The sequence below is a fragment of the Haliotis cracherodii genome, unplaced genomic scaffold (assembly GCF_022045235.1).
Source record: "Haliotis cracherodii isolate W230 unplaced genomic scaffold, xgHalCrac1.p SCAF_4, whole genome shotgun sequence".
NCBI lineage: Eukaryota > Metazoa > Mollusca > Gastropoda > Lepetellida > Haliotidae > Haliotis > Haliotis cracherodii.
This window is the reverse complement of record NW_027266297.1, coordinates 44,849,885-44,864,961: the sequence shown is the minus strand read 5'-3', so window position 1 is coordinate 44,864,961 and position 15,077 is coordinate 44,849,885. Positions and strand designations below refer to the sequence as shown.

Genomic DNA, 15,077 nt, shown 5'->3' with positions numbered 1-15,077 from the left:
ATGGAGCTGCTTTCCGACATGCCCCCATTCTGTGACGTTCTGATGTCGGCTATTTGTGCCCAGATGGTTTCAAGGTGGCCAGTTGACTTCTTTCGATTGAAATAATTTAAGAACAATAAAGAATTGGGAGGTATCATGTATTGGGATCGATAGAATAATCACCCTAGACATGGTAGATATCAAGCTTGTGGGCATGATTTTAGATTTGCATTAGAAAAGTGATACAAGGCGAGTGGTTTTGTGACAATGTCTTGGCTAGCTGCAACAGTTCAGAGAGGACATGTCTAGGCTGGCTGCAACAGTTCAGAGAGGACATGTCTAGGCTGGCTGTAACAGTTCAGAGAGGACATGTCTAGGCTGGCTACAACAGTTCAGAGAGGACATGTCTAGGCTGGCTGCAACAGTTCAGAGAGGACATGTCTAGGCTGGCTGCAACAGTTCAGAGAGGACATGTCTAGGCTGGCTGTAACAGTTCAGAGAGGACATGTCTAGGCTGGCTGTAACAGTTCAGAGAGGACATGTCTAGGCTGGCTGCAACAGTTCAGAGAGGACATGTCTAGGCTGGCTGCAACAGTTCAGAGAGGACATGTCTAGGCTGGCTGCAACAGTTCAGAGAGGACATGTCTAGGCTGGCTGCAACAGTTCGGAGAGGACATGTCTAGGCTAGCTGTAGGCATCACACTATACATCCTTCAGCTACAAATAAGACATTTAGATATAGCACACTGCATAATGACATGACAATGTTTAAGTACACAGATAGGGCACAATTTATCGGCATTGCTATGAAGAAAATTACAGTGAGCACAAGAGTATCAAACTATCATGCTTACAGCATTCTTGTCTTGAGGTGGGAAGAGCTGATTCTGAAATGATAATTTTCAGTTTAATATTATTATTTAGGATTGACACTACAACAACAAACACATGAACTGAATTGTCATAACACCTAGAAACCATTTGCATCAAATACTTCGATCATGGAGTAAGCTAAGATTTGTCATAGTGTTTGGTGCCTAACATCTCCAATCACGAGCCATCCTTTCTTTTGTTTCAATCAGAAATGGGTTTGTGCATGTTCATGTAAATGTGAGTTTACACAAAACCACATACTACTCATACATGTACATGAATGAGGTCAATCAGTTGATTTCTGTTGAACTGTCTTGACCTCATAGGGTATGTTTACTTCTTATTCAACAGTGTGGGTAATAAACAAGTAATTAGATTTGTGTGTGTGTGATTTCAAGAAACAGAATCCATGTATATCCCTTGGCCACCTTTAAGAAATACACCATTTGTGACAGAAAATGAATTAGTATGACATAGAGTCAAGCAATATTCTCTATTATGTCCCTCATTATACCCCACTGTTATATAAGCATACACAAATGGTTACGGCAAGGCCAACTTTGATATTAAGTTGACTGATTGTTGCATGACCATCAAACCGAATATTACCCTCTTGCTCATCATCCAGTCCTCAAAGAACTCAGGTTGGTTGAAGTAGTAGAACAGTGACACAGGGAAGCTCATGTACACAGCCATCTGCAACAAAATGCTTCATATTGAAGAAACGTAACAGCCCATGTTTCTATCTTATTACAGCATAGCAAAGTTACCTTTCCTGAGTTAATTTCTTCCCCACAATCTATTTCTAGATAGATCTAGCATGGAGATGAAGAAACTATATTGATAAACATATAATTTCCCTTTTTTTCTGACAAAAGCATAAGGAAGAGAATTTATGGGTGTCAGCTTCTTTACCATGAGGAACACAATGTTTCGGAGTATAAACTTACTCCTTCACCTCATGTGTGTCACTTCTAAATGCCTTTCAAAGACTTAAGACATGCACACAACTACTTATATATAACTACAGCAACAGGCACAACTTCTTCCTACATGTATTGATGTTTACCCACGAAAGGCAAATTGCTCTTTATTAAACTAAACTGTAATGATAAAAATTGATTATAGTACACTAAAATAACAAACAGCTATGAGATTATTCTGCTATTTGAAATGTTTAAATACTAATGGTAGTTGTGTCACAACAAGAAAGACTATGAGTGTGTTGTGTTCAATCAGATCATCAGATTCTTCCATGGCTTAGGGGTGCAACTTTGCACAGCTAATTATGACACCTCAGACAACTGAGCCACTAGTGCCCAACAACTGACCAGAATTCTGCCCATGCCTGCAGCCTAAGCTAAACATTTCCCTCACATCACCAAGGTAAGCATAATGACAACAAATTTGCATTATCTCAGTCTCAAAAACTAGTGCAGGTTATTTATGACACCCTGTCATTGATACATAACTCGTTACTTTGAACAAACAAGAACAAACAACACAGCATCTGCGCTTGAGTGAAAACATAAATAAATTTAAAATATTAGGACTAGGGAAAAATATCACAAGTTTCGGGATAATATACACTGATTAGGGTACCAACAAACAGCATTTTGGGTATTACGGTAATCTTAAACAATTATCCTTTGATTGAAATATCCGACTCCGACTTATAAAATTCGAGTAAAATTTTTTTAAGCTTGTAGGCTACATTTTAGGGCCCTAGCTTGTTTGTGTGGAGATACATTAGGGCTAGCCTGGCTGTATAGGTCATACAACTACAAGCACTGATCGACTAAACCTGGTTGAGGTTGGTCTGTTGTATGCCGCTTTAGTCATGATCTCCTGGACCGGCAAATATGAATACAATATTCGTAATACACACAACACGTGAATTAAAATCTTACTTTAAACACTTCGAGTTTCCAGCCACCCATTGCGGAATCAGACAGAACACAAGCACAGTGAAAGAGCAAGCTCCTCACACGGATAGACCGTTCGCGGAGCTCTCTATACTATACCGAAAGTGTAACGAAGGTGTCACGCGCTGGGAAGGAGCTTGAGTGGAAGAGTTAGTAAGGGAGATCACTCTATTGTACTAAAATTGTTTACGTAAATGACTACAGGATCGTCGGTGACACACCCGTCCAATATCCTTGTCGCTGATATTTAGGCCATGTTATGTATTTGTAAGATTGGGGTAATATTAATACTATTTGTTGTTGCCATGTCACATGTTGAAATAAAGAGCCACTTTACTAACTAAATCATGCATTGCAAGTGATTCCATGGCATGACATGCCAAGCAAATTTTTATGCGTCCATGTTCCCATAAATCGATAAAGGGAATAGGGCCACGCTAAACAAAGCGGTTGCGAGAACTAAGATGTGATGTTTATGAGATTGTATTGCACTGAACGATGTCGCTGATTCCACATTGTTGTCTACAGTCTTTTGTGTGTTAATTATTTAATGAGCATTCTGTGAAGTTAGCATTGTTGACGTATTTATCTGTAAGAATTGACTTCAACATGTTTTTGCCTTAATGGAGTAAAAACCGTATTCACTTGCAGTTTATTTATTTAAGATTGCCTTCAATATTTTTGCGTTTATGGAGGTATAACTAAATTGCAAGTGATTCCGTGGAAATTGATTCACTAACCAAGCAATTAGTACATGCCTGCATCATCTGTACACTATAACGTTATTCATGTACTACACTACCGGACAGAAGAAAGCATACATTTGAAACTTGGATTTGACCAAAACATTACAAACGTTATCAAAACAAATGTTATTAGGCTGAAAACGCTGTAAACTTTAGGTCTATACCCGTATCAAACACATCATAATCGAATAACTATGTCTTAGTTTGTCTTAGTTTAAGCCACCATCAAACATGGATGTATACTTTCTCTTGCCCGGCGGTGTATTATCATGAACATTCATCTGACTTGGAAAAAGAACGTAATCGCTTTACACACAGTAGAAACTGTGTCATACAGACGGATTGGCGGAAACACATAAATAATAAAGAAATTAATAACACATATAATATTAATAAGAAGTAAACATCATCGTGTAGCCTGACCACACCACCATCTGCAGGTTTGGAGGTAACAGGGTTGCTCAGAGGGAGGGGTGTTTGCGTGTCACACATACCCTCTGCTTACGGTTTCGGTTCTCTGTGGGAACACCATAGAAGTATAGAAGTAAAAATTTAACGTCGGTAAGGCAATATCAGCGACCCCGAGACTGTATAATACTGTTACAGCGTCTATCTGTCACAGATCTCAAGCCATGACAATTCTGGTGGAACATCTACTACAGACTCACCAACTGTCAGCGTCTGGATGCTGTTAAAACATCTGACAACAAAGGATAAAATAACAACCTAGGATTTATTGCATAACATTTACATAACAGGAAAGATGTAAATCATATAAAAGAGATATCACCAAAGACTGAAACATATAAATAAAGTGGCTGCTTAAACAATGGGAACACATCCCTGTACGTCTGTGTACATACTCTCCTCGGCATGACAAAAACCATGACGTATTACTGTCACAGTTGTGTTCACAAAGGAACGGGTCTTTCACAGCTTTATGAAGACATCCTGTCATCAGATGTGAAGATGATCGGTGAGCTTGAAGCATCTGGGACATCTGTCCGTGAGACTGTTTAACTGATGTCCGGGTTTCCATGTGTCCCCGGGGACCATTCCCTAAAGGTCTGCGTTCAGCTCCCAGCCTTCTCTTGGGCCTCCACCACCTCCCACCAGAGGGCGCCCGGCTTCAGGCAGTAGTCGGGGTCATAGCTCAAAACCTCGTCTTCCACACAGTACTCTGGTGCTATCACCAAATCCTCACCGAAAGTGGGGTCTTCCGCCTCTCTTCTCTCCACGACCTCCCACCACGGGGTGTTGGGAGCCAGTGTGAAATCTTCGTGTGAAGCCAGGGAGACAACGTCGTTCGCATCGCCCCGCTCGGCGGCATCAAGAGATCCACGAACGCTGTGGTGACCTCTGACCACTGTCCGGCATCTTCGTGAACACGACCTCAGGGCCAAGAGGATGCCCACGATGGCCACTGGAAAATCAGAAACATGACTCAATGATTCGTGAAAAACAACATCGTTTAATGGCTACAAATATAGCTTCGGATCACCCATAAAACCCTCATGTGTTGATACAATCTCCACCTGTAAGTCAGCAACGTATATCCGCTTTTACAAAGACAGAGTGAGAATGTCAGACAATCTTATTTGATCCAAATTTTGAAGATATAGTTTGGGCCACTGTTATATTGTGAAGTTTTGCGGAAGACGGGGATTCCGTGTTGACGCGATTGAATTGCCAGTTATACTCCTGTGGTAGAAAATATACTTACCACCTCCAACAAAAATTGAGCAGATTATAAGGACCATGTGACTTTGGCCGGTTATTATATCTGAAAGCATATATGTATTGATTAGATAACGTCCTTAAATCGTTGGTTTTAGTTTTAATACATTGTAATTAAAACATTCTAGATACTGAGGTGTGTTTCTGGTAGAACGGTTTAATTTAATCCATATGTTTTTCAGGCCTTTCTGTCAACACACATTCCCGTTTGGAAATCTAAAACTAACTACAGAAGTAAATTTACCTTTGACAAAGTTCATTCGGGACTGAATCCCAATCTCGATGCTCGGCAATCTGAAACAATGTTACTATTTTCAAATAGGCACACTACATCAGTTCAAAACAAGATGTAAGTTTAGTATATTAAAACACACAAATGTGATTTAAGTGAGGCAAACACAAACTATCGTCTTCTGTTGCTTTCTATGTGAAACATAAGTTACGGCGGGAGATGTCCTGTCTCTCTTTTCTTTAATGATATCGGAACAAGTTGACAAAAAACATATTAATAATTAGTCACAGTTCGTTCGGGAATATATAATTATAAACATTGTACTTATATATATATATGCATCAAAATATACCAATCAAAATGTACTCGCTATACATGTTTTTGAAATGCGCGAATCATTTTGCTTCTACGAGTATGCCTATACAAAACCTAATAAATCATACAATCAATACACTATCAAGTAAATATTATAACACACACATTAAATTGTTTCTCCCATATGCGATTGCTTCTGCTTTCAATGTTAAAGAAGTGGATAACTTACCTCGTAGGAAGAGTTGATATTGACGGCATGTCGCGAAAATGTGTCGATTCAGCAGGCGCTAAAGATAAAGACGGCATCATGCAAGTAGCTCAATCGTCACTGACTGTGACGTCACCCCCTTAGATACCATTGCTCAAGGGCAGGTAACTCTATGGTTAACGTGTTTTGTGAAGAAGGGCATAGCCTTTTGTGAATCGCTACCACAGAGCTCATGATCATCGGTAAATGTATCTTCCCGGTAGTTTCAATAAATGTAAAGTTTGTTTGAGAATTGGACATAGTTTGGAATAAATATCAAACATGCAACATGGGAAATAAATCCAATCTCATTAAAATCATATCTTAGTTCTCGCTACCGCTAAACAAAGATCTGAGGACATCCCATTACGGGTCACGTCAGAACGACCTTTCATCCGACCCCTAATCAGAGCGTCGCTTACCACATCATGAAAGTGACAGTCGGAATGTGATTTCTAATCTTGCAACCTCGAAAACTTTAACTTACGGGCTTAACGACTGAATCCATACAATCTAGACCATCTATTGGCAATTTCCAGAATGTGTTTTTGTTCAGGTTTCAATTTTTTATCGAGAATTTGTCAAAATATGTTTCGAAGCGTAGTCGCCAATTTGAAATTAGTGCCGTAAAGCACGAGAAAGCTGCCTTCTGACTGGCTAATGTGGACTTCTTGTCAGTCATTTCATTGGTCGGTCAAAGTTCGCGCAAGGTCGATCTGATGTGACCCGTAATGGGATGTCCACAGATCTTTGTTTAGCGGTAGCGAGAACTAAGATCTGATTTTAATGAGCTTGGAAATAAATCACTTATAAAAAAAGCTCATACAAAACACTTTGGCAGATGTTCTTGGGTGTACCAGTTCTGTGAAAATATTCGTGTTTCTTTTTTATACATTTGTGATTCGGGATCAATGGCTAGAAGCCTTAAAATATACTCAACACAAGCTTTACGGGTCAATGGTATTTTCATGTAATATGACCATACCACAGTCAATATGTTTTAGTGTGTGACTGAATTAGATTGGGTTTTAACATTATTTTAGTTATATCACGATGTGTCGGCTTCATGTAGACGGGATGTGGTACAGGCATATACATCCAACGATGAAGGTTATGGTGCTGACAAACGTAGAAACATTATCAGGGCGAATCTGGCATGACAACCCACAAGCACAAGTTGCGGGCACTCTTAATGGACGCATTTCTGCCCAGCGCATTGCGACGTCTTATACGACTGGTATCCTTTCACACCAATGAATGGTTTATTGCGTTTGAAAATGCTACAGTGAGTGAGTGAGTGAAATTAGTCGGTGAGTGAGTGAGTATAAGTGAAATGAGTGAGTGAGTGTAAGTGAAATGAGTCGCTGTGTGAGTGAGTATAAGTGAAATAAGTCGGTGAGTGAGTGAGCATAAGTGAAATGAGTGAGTGAGTGAATGGGTGGGTAGGTGAGTGAGTGAGTGAGTGAAATGAGTTGGGAGTGGGTGGGTAAGTGAGTGATTGAGCGGGTGTGTGGGTGTTTAAGTTAATGGGTTGGTGAGTGGGTAGGTAAGTGAGTGAGTTAACATTTAAAGTCACTTCAACGATATCAGCGACCCCGAGACTGTATAATACTGTTACAGCGTCTATCTGTCACAGATCGCAAGCCATGACAATTCTGGTGGAACATCTACTACAGACTCACCAACTGTCAGCGTCTGGATTCTGTTAAAACATCTGACAACACAGGATAAAATAACAACCAAGGATTTATTGCATAACATTTACATAACAGGAAAGATGTAAATCATATAAAAGAGATATCACCAAAGTCTGAAACATATAAATAAAGTGGCTGCTTAAACAATGGGAACACATCCCTGTACATCTGTGTATATCCTCTCCTTGGCATGACAAAAACCATGACGTATTACTGTCACAGTTGTGTTCACAAAGGAACGGGTCTTTCACAGCTTTATGAAGACATCCTGTCATCAGATTTGAAGATGATCGGTGAGCTTGAAGCATCTGGGACATCTGTCCGAGAGACTGTTTAACTGATGTCCGGGTTTCCATGTGTCACCGGGGACCATTAGTCACTAAAGGTCCGTGTTCAGCTCCCAGCCTTCTCCTGGGCCTCCACCACCTCCCACCAGAGGGCGCCCGGCTTCAGGCAGTAGTCGGGGTCATAGCTCAAAACCTCGTCTTCCACACAGTACTCTGGTGCTATCACCAAATCCTCACCGAAAGTGGGGTCTTCCGCCTCTCTTCTCTCCACGACCTCCCACCACGGGGTGTTGGGAGCCAGTGTGAAATCTTCGTGTGGAGCCAGGGAGACAATGTCGTTCGCATCGCCCCGCTCGGCGGCATCAAGAGATCCCCGAACGCTGTGGTGACCTCTGACCACTGTCCGGCATCTTCGTGCACACGACCTCAGGGCCAAGAAGATGCCCACGATGACCACTGGAAAATCAAAAACGTGACTCAATGATTTGTGAGAAACAAAAACTGAAAAATAACATTTTCGATACAACATTGTTTTATGGCACAAATATAGCTTCGGTTCACCCATAACACCCTCATGTGTTGATAAATCTTCACCTAGGCAGCAACGTATATCCAAGACAGAGCGAGAAAGTCAGACATTCGTATTTCCTCCAAATACTGAAGATATAGTTTGGGCTACTTTTATATTGTGAAGTTTTGCAGAAGATGAGGATTCCGTGTTGACGCGATTGAATTGCCAGTTATACACCTGTGGTAGAAAATTTACTTACCACCTCCAACAAAAATTGAGCAGATGATAAGGACCATGTGACTTTGGCCGGTTATTATATCTGAAAGCACAAATGTATTGATTAGATAACGTCCTTAAATCGTTGGTTTTAGTTCAATAGATTTTAATTAAAACATTCTAGATACTGAGGCGTGTTTTCTGGTAGAACGGTTTTATTTAATCCATATGTTTTTCAGGCCTTTCTGTCAACACACATTCCCGTTTGGAAATCTAAAACTAACTACAGAGGTAAATTTACCTTTGACATAGTTCATTCGGGACTGAATCCCAATCTCGATGCTCGGCAATCTGAAACAATGTTACTATTTTCAAATAGGCACACTACAACAGTTCAAAACAAGATGTAAGTTTAGTATATTAAAACACACAAATGTGATTTTAGTGAGGCAAACACAAACTATCGTCTTCTGTTGCTTTCTATGTGAAACATAAGTTACGGAGGGAGATGTCCTGTCTCTCTTTTCTTTAATGATATCGGAACAAGTTGACAAAAAACATATTAATAATTAGTCACAGTTCGTTCGGGAATATATAATTATATACATTGTACTAAAGTATATATGCATCAAAATATACCAATCAAAATGTACTCGCTATACATGTTTTTGAAATGCGCGAATCATTTTGCTTCTACGAGTATGCCTATACAAAACCTAATAAATCATACAATCAATACACTATCAAGTAAATATTATAACACACACATTAAATTGTTTCTCCCATATGCGATTGCTTCTGCTTTCAATGTTAAAGAAGTGGATAACTTACCTCGTAGGAAGAGTTGATATTGACGGCATGTCGCGAAAATGTGTCGATACAGCAGGCGCTAAAGATAAAGACGGCATCATGCAAGTAGCTCAATCGTCACTGTCTGTGACGTCACACCCTTAGATACCATTGCTCAAGGGCAGGTAACTCTATGGTTAACGTGTTTTGTGAAGAAGGGCATAGCCTTTTGTGAATCGCTACCACAGAGCTCATGATCATCGGTAAATGTATCTTCCAGGTAGTTTCAATAAATGTAAAGTTTTGTTTGAGAATTGGACATAGTTTGGAATTAATATCAAGCATGCAACTTGGGAAATAAATCCAATCTCATTAAAATCATAACTTAGTTCTCGCTACCGCTAAACAAAGATCTGAGGACATCCCATTACGGGTCACGTCAGAACGACCTTTCATCCGACCCCTAATCAGAGCGTCGCTTACCACATCATGAAAGTGACAGTCGGAATGTGATTTCTAATCTTGCAACCTCGAAAACTTTAAAACGGGTTATTCCGAACGATAGTTACGGGCTTAACGACTGAATCCCAACAATCTAGACCATCTATTGGCCATTCCAGAATGTGTTTTTGTTCAGGTTTCAATTTTTTATCGAGAATTTGTCAAAATAGGTTTCGAAGCGTAGTCGCCAATTTGAAATTAGTGCCGCAAAGCACGAGAAAGCTGCCTTCTGACTGGCTAATGTGGACTTCTTGTCAGTCATTTCATTGGTCTGTCAAAGTTCGCGCAAGGTCGATCTGATGTGACCCGTAATGGGATGTCCTCAGATCTTTGTTTAGCGGTAGCGAGAACTAAGATCTGATTTTAATGAGCTTGGAAATAAATCACTTACAAAATAAGCTCATACAAAACACTTTGGCAGATGTTCTTGGGTGTAACAGTTCTGTGAAAATATTCGTGTTTCTTTTTTATACATTTGTGATTCGGGATCAATGGCTAGAAGCCTTAGAATATACTCAACACAAGCTTTACGGGTCAATGGTATTTTCAGGTAATATGACCATACCACAGTCAATATGTTTTAGTGTGTGACTGAATTAGATTGGGATTTAACATTATTTTAGTTATATCACGATGTGTCGGCTTCATGTAGACGGGATGTGGTACAGGCATATACATCCAACGATGAAGGTGATGGTGCTGACAAACGTAGAAACATTATCAGGGCGAATCTGGCATGACAACCCACAAGCACAAGTTGCGGGCACTCTTAATGGACGTATCTCTGCCCAGCGCATTGCGACGTCTTTTACGACTGGTATCCTTTCACATCAATGAATGATTTATTGCGTTTGAAAATGCTACAGTGAGTGAGTGAGTGAAATTAGTCGGTGAGTGAGTGAGTATAAGTGAAATGAGTGAGTGAGTGTAAGTGAAATGAGTCGCTGTGTGAGTGAGTATAAGTGAAATAAGTCGGTGAGTGAGTGAGCATAAGTGAAATGAGTGAGTGAGTGAATGGGTGGGTGGGTGGTTAAGTGAGTGAGTGAGTGAGTGAGGGAAATGAGTCGGGAGTGGGTGGGTAAGTTAGTGATTGAGCGGGTTAGTGGGTGTTTAAGTTAATGGGTTGGTGAGTGGGTAGGTAAGTGAGTGAGTTAACATTTAAAGTCACTTCAACGATATCAGCGACCCCGAGACTGTATAATACTGTTACAGCGTCTATCTGTCACAGATCTCAAGCCATGACAATGCTGGTGGAATATCTACTTCAGACTCACCAACTGTCAGCGTCTGGATGCTGTTAAAACATCTGACAACAAAGGATAAAATAACAACCAAGGATTTATTGCATAACATTTACATAACAGGAAAGATGTAAATCATATAAAAGAGATATCACCAAAGTCTGAAACATCTAAATAAAGTGGCTGCTTAAACAATGGGAACACACCCCTGTACATCTGTGTATATCCTCTCCTTGGCATGACAAAAACCATGACGTATTACTGCCACAGTTGTGTTCACAAAGGAACGGGTCTTTCACAGCTTTATGAAGACATCCTGTCATCAGATGTGAAGATGATCGGTGAGCTTGAAGCATCTGGGACATCTGTCCGTGAGACTGTTTAACTGATGTCCGGGTTTCCATGTGTCCCCGGGGACCATTCCCTAAAGGTCTGCGTTCAGCTCCCAGCCTTCTCTTGGGCCTCCACCACCTCCCACCAGAGGGCGCCCGGCTTCAGGCAGTAGTCGGGGTCATAGCTCAAAACCTCGTCTTCCACACAGTACTCTGGTGCTATCACCAAATCCTCACCGAAAGTGGGGTCTTCCGCCTCTCTTCTCTCCACGACCTCCCACCACGGGGTGTTGGGAGCCAGTGTGAAATCTTCGTGTGAAGCCAGGGAGACAACGTCGTTCGCATCGCCCCGCTCGGCGGCATCAAGAGATCCCCGAACGCTGTGGTGACCTCTGACCACTGTCCGGCATCTTCGTGCACACGACCTCAGGGCCAAGAAGATGCCCACGATGACCACTGGAAAATCAGAAACGTGACTCAATGATTTGTGAGAAACAAAAACTGAAAAATAACATTTTCGATACAACATTGTTTTATGGCACAAATATAGCTTCGGTTCACCCATAACACCCTCATGTGTTGATAAATCTTCACCTTGGCAGCAACGTATATCCAAGACAGAGTGAAAAAGTCAGACATTTGTATTTCCTCCAAATACTGAAGATATAGTTTGGGCTACTTTTATATTGTGAAGTTTTGCAGAAGATGAGGATTCCGTGTTGACGCGATTGAATTGCCAGTTATACACCTGTGGTGGAAAATATACTTACCACCTCCAACAAAAATTGAGCAGATAATAAGGACCATGTGACTTTGGCCGGTTATTATATCTGAAAGCACAAATGTATTGATTAGATAACGTCCTTAAATCGTTGGTTTTAGTTCAATAGATTTTAATTAAAACATTCTAGATACTGAGGCGTGTTTTCTGGTAGAACGGTTTTATTTAATCCATATGTTTTTCAGGCCTTTCTGTCAACACACATTCCCGTTTGGAAATCTAAAACTAACTACAGAAGTAAATTTACCTTTGACAAAGTTCATTCGGGACTGAATCCCAATCTCGATGCTCGGCAATCTGAAACAATGTTACTATTTTCAAATAGGCACACTACATCAGTTCAAAACAAGATGTAAGTTTAGTATATTAAAACACACAAATGTGATTTAAGTGAGGCAAACACAAACTATCGTCTTCTGTTGCTTTCTATGTGAAACATAAGTTACGGCGGGAGATGTCCTGTCTCTCTTTTCTTTAATGATATCGGAACAAGTTGACAAAAAAAAACATATTAATAATTAGTCACAGTTCGTTCGGGAATATATAATTATATACATTGTACTAAAGTATATATGCATCAAAATATATAAATCAAAATGTACTCGCTATACATGTTTTTGAAATGCGCGAATCATTTTGCTTCTACGAGTATGCCTATACAAAACCTAATAAATCATACAATCAATACACTATCAAGTAAATTTTATAACACACACATTAAATTGTTTCTCCCATATGCGATTGCTTCTGCTTTCAATGTTAAAGAAGAGGATAACTTACCTCGTAGGAAGAGTTGATATTGACGGCATGTCGCGAAAATGTGTCGATACAGCAGGCGCTAAAGATAAGGACGGCATCATGCAAGTAGCTCAATCGTCACTGTCTGTGACGTCACACCCTTAGATACCATTGCTCAAGGGCAGGTAACTCTATGGTTAACGTGTTTTGTGAAGAAGGGCATAGCCTTTTGTGAATCGCTACCACAGAGCTCATGATCATCGGTAAATGTATCTTCCGGGTAATTTCAATAAATGTAAAGTATTGTTTGAGAATTGGACATAGTTTGGAATTAATATCAAACATGCAACTTGGGAAATAAATCCAATCTCATTAAAATCATATCTTAGTTCTCGCTACCGCTGAACAAAGATCTGAGGACATCCCATTACGGGTCACGTCAGAACGACCTTTCATCCGACCCCTAATCAGAGGGTCGCTTACCTCATCATGAAAGTGACAGTCGGAATGTGATTTTTAATCTTGCAACCTCGAAAACTTTAACACGGGTTATTCCGAACGATAGTTACGGGCTTAACGACTGAATCCATACAATCTGAACAATCTATTGGCCATTCCAGAATGTGTTTTTGTTCAGGTTTCAATTTTTTATCGAGAATTTGTCAAAATATGTTTTGAAGCGTAGTCGCCAATTTGAAATTAGTGCCGTAAAGCACGAGAAAGCTGCCTTCTGACTGGCTAATGTGGACTTCTTGTCAGTCATTTCATTGGTCGGTCAAAGTTCGCGCAAGGTCGATCTGATTTGACCCGTAATGGGATGTCCTCAGATCTTTGTTTAGCGGTAGCGAGAACTAAGATCTGATTTTAATGAGCTTGGAAATAAATCACTTATAAAATAAGCTCATACAAAACACTTTGGCAGATGTTCTTGGGTGTAACAGTTCTGTGAAAATATTCGTGTTTCTTTTTTATACATTTGTGATTCGGGATCAATGGCTAGAAGCCTTAGAATATACTCAACACAAGCTTTACGGGTCAATGGTATTTTCATGTAACATGACCATACCACAGTCAATATGTTTTAGTGTGTGACTGAATTAGATTGGGTTTTAACATTATTTTAGTTATATCACGATGTGTCGGCTTCATGTAGACGGGATGTGGTACAGGCATATACATCCAACGATGAAGGTGATGGTGCTGACAAACGTAGAAACATTATCAGGGCGAATCTGGCATGACAACCCACAAGCACAAGTTGCGGGCACTCTTAATGGACGCATCTCTGTCCAGCGCATTGCGAGTGAGTGAGTGAGTATGGTTTTACGCCGCTTTTAGCAATATTCCAGCAATATCACGGCGGGGCACACCAGAAATGGGCTTCACACATTATACCCATGTCGGGAATAGAACCCGGGTTTTCGGCGTGACGAGCGAACGCTTTAACCACTAGGCTACCCGACCGCCCTAACGCATTGCGACGTCTTATACGACTGGTATCCTTTCACACCAATGAATGATTTATTGCGTTTGAAAATGCTACAGTGAGTGAGTGAGTGAAATTAGTCGGTGAGTGAGTGAGTATAAATGAAATGAGTGAGTGAGTGTAAGTGAAATGAGTCGCTGTGTGAGTGAGTATAAGTGAAATAAGTCGGTGAGTGAGTGAGCATAAGTGAAATGAGTGAGTGAGTGAGTGGGTGGGTGGGTGGGTGGGTAAGTGAGTGAGTGAGTGAGTGAGTGAGTGAGCATAAGTGAAATGAGTGAGTGAGTAGGTGGGTGGGTGGGTGGGTGGGTGGGTGGGTAAGTGAGTGAGTGAGTGAGTGAAATGAGTCTGGGAGTGGGTGGGTAAGTGAGTGGGTGGGTGGGTGGGTAAGTGAGTGAGTGAGTGAGTGAAATGAGTCGGGAGTGGGTGGGTAAGTGAGTGATTGAG

General features: G+C 40.7%; 3 protein-coding genes across 3 annotated transcripts; all 3 read right to left on the bottom strand.

Annotated features, from left to right (window-relative positions):
• Positions 1-4,596: 4,596 nt before the first annotated feature.
• Positions 4,597-6,116, bottom strand: LOC139478346 (uncharacterized). The gene is made up of 4 exons (XM_071260783.1): positions 6,037-6,116; positions 5,505-5,554; positions 5,247-5,306; positions 4,597-4,946 (listed from the first exon to the last, which is right to left on the bottom strand). Exons 1-4 carry the CDS (start codon positions 6,114-6,116, stop codon positions 4,597-4,599), a joined length of 540 nt encoding a protein of 179 aa, XP_071116884.1.
• A 2,028-nt stretch (positions 6,117-8,144) lies between these two features.
• LOC139478333 (uncharacterized) lies at positions 8,145-9,676 on the bottom strand. Its single transcript, XM_071260755.1, has 4 exons — positions 9,597-9,676; positions 9,067-9,116; positions 8,809-8,868; positions 8,145-8,494 (listed from the first exon to the last, which is right to left on the bottom strand). Exons 1-4 carry the CDS (start codon positions 9,674-9,676, stop codon positions 8,145-8,147), a joined length of 540 nt encoding a protein of 179 aa, XP_071116856.1.
• Positions 9,677-11,734: 2,058 nt separating this feature from the next.
• Positions 11,735-13,269, bottom strand: LOC139478334 (uncharacterized). The gene is made up of 4 exons (XM_071260756.1): positions 13,190-13,269; positions 12,657-12,706; positions 12,399-12,458; positions 11,735-12,084 (listed from the first exon to the last, which is right to left on the bottom strand). The coding sequence occupies exons 1-4, from the start codon at positions 13,267-13,269 to the stop codon at positions 11,735-11,737; spliced, it is 540 nt and encodes a 179-aa protein (XP_071116857.1).
• Positions 13,270-15,077: the final 1,808 nt, after the last annotated feature.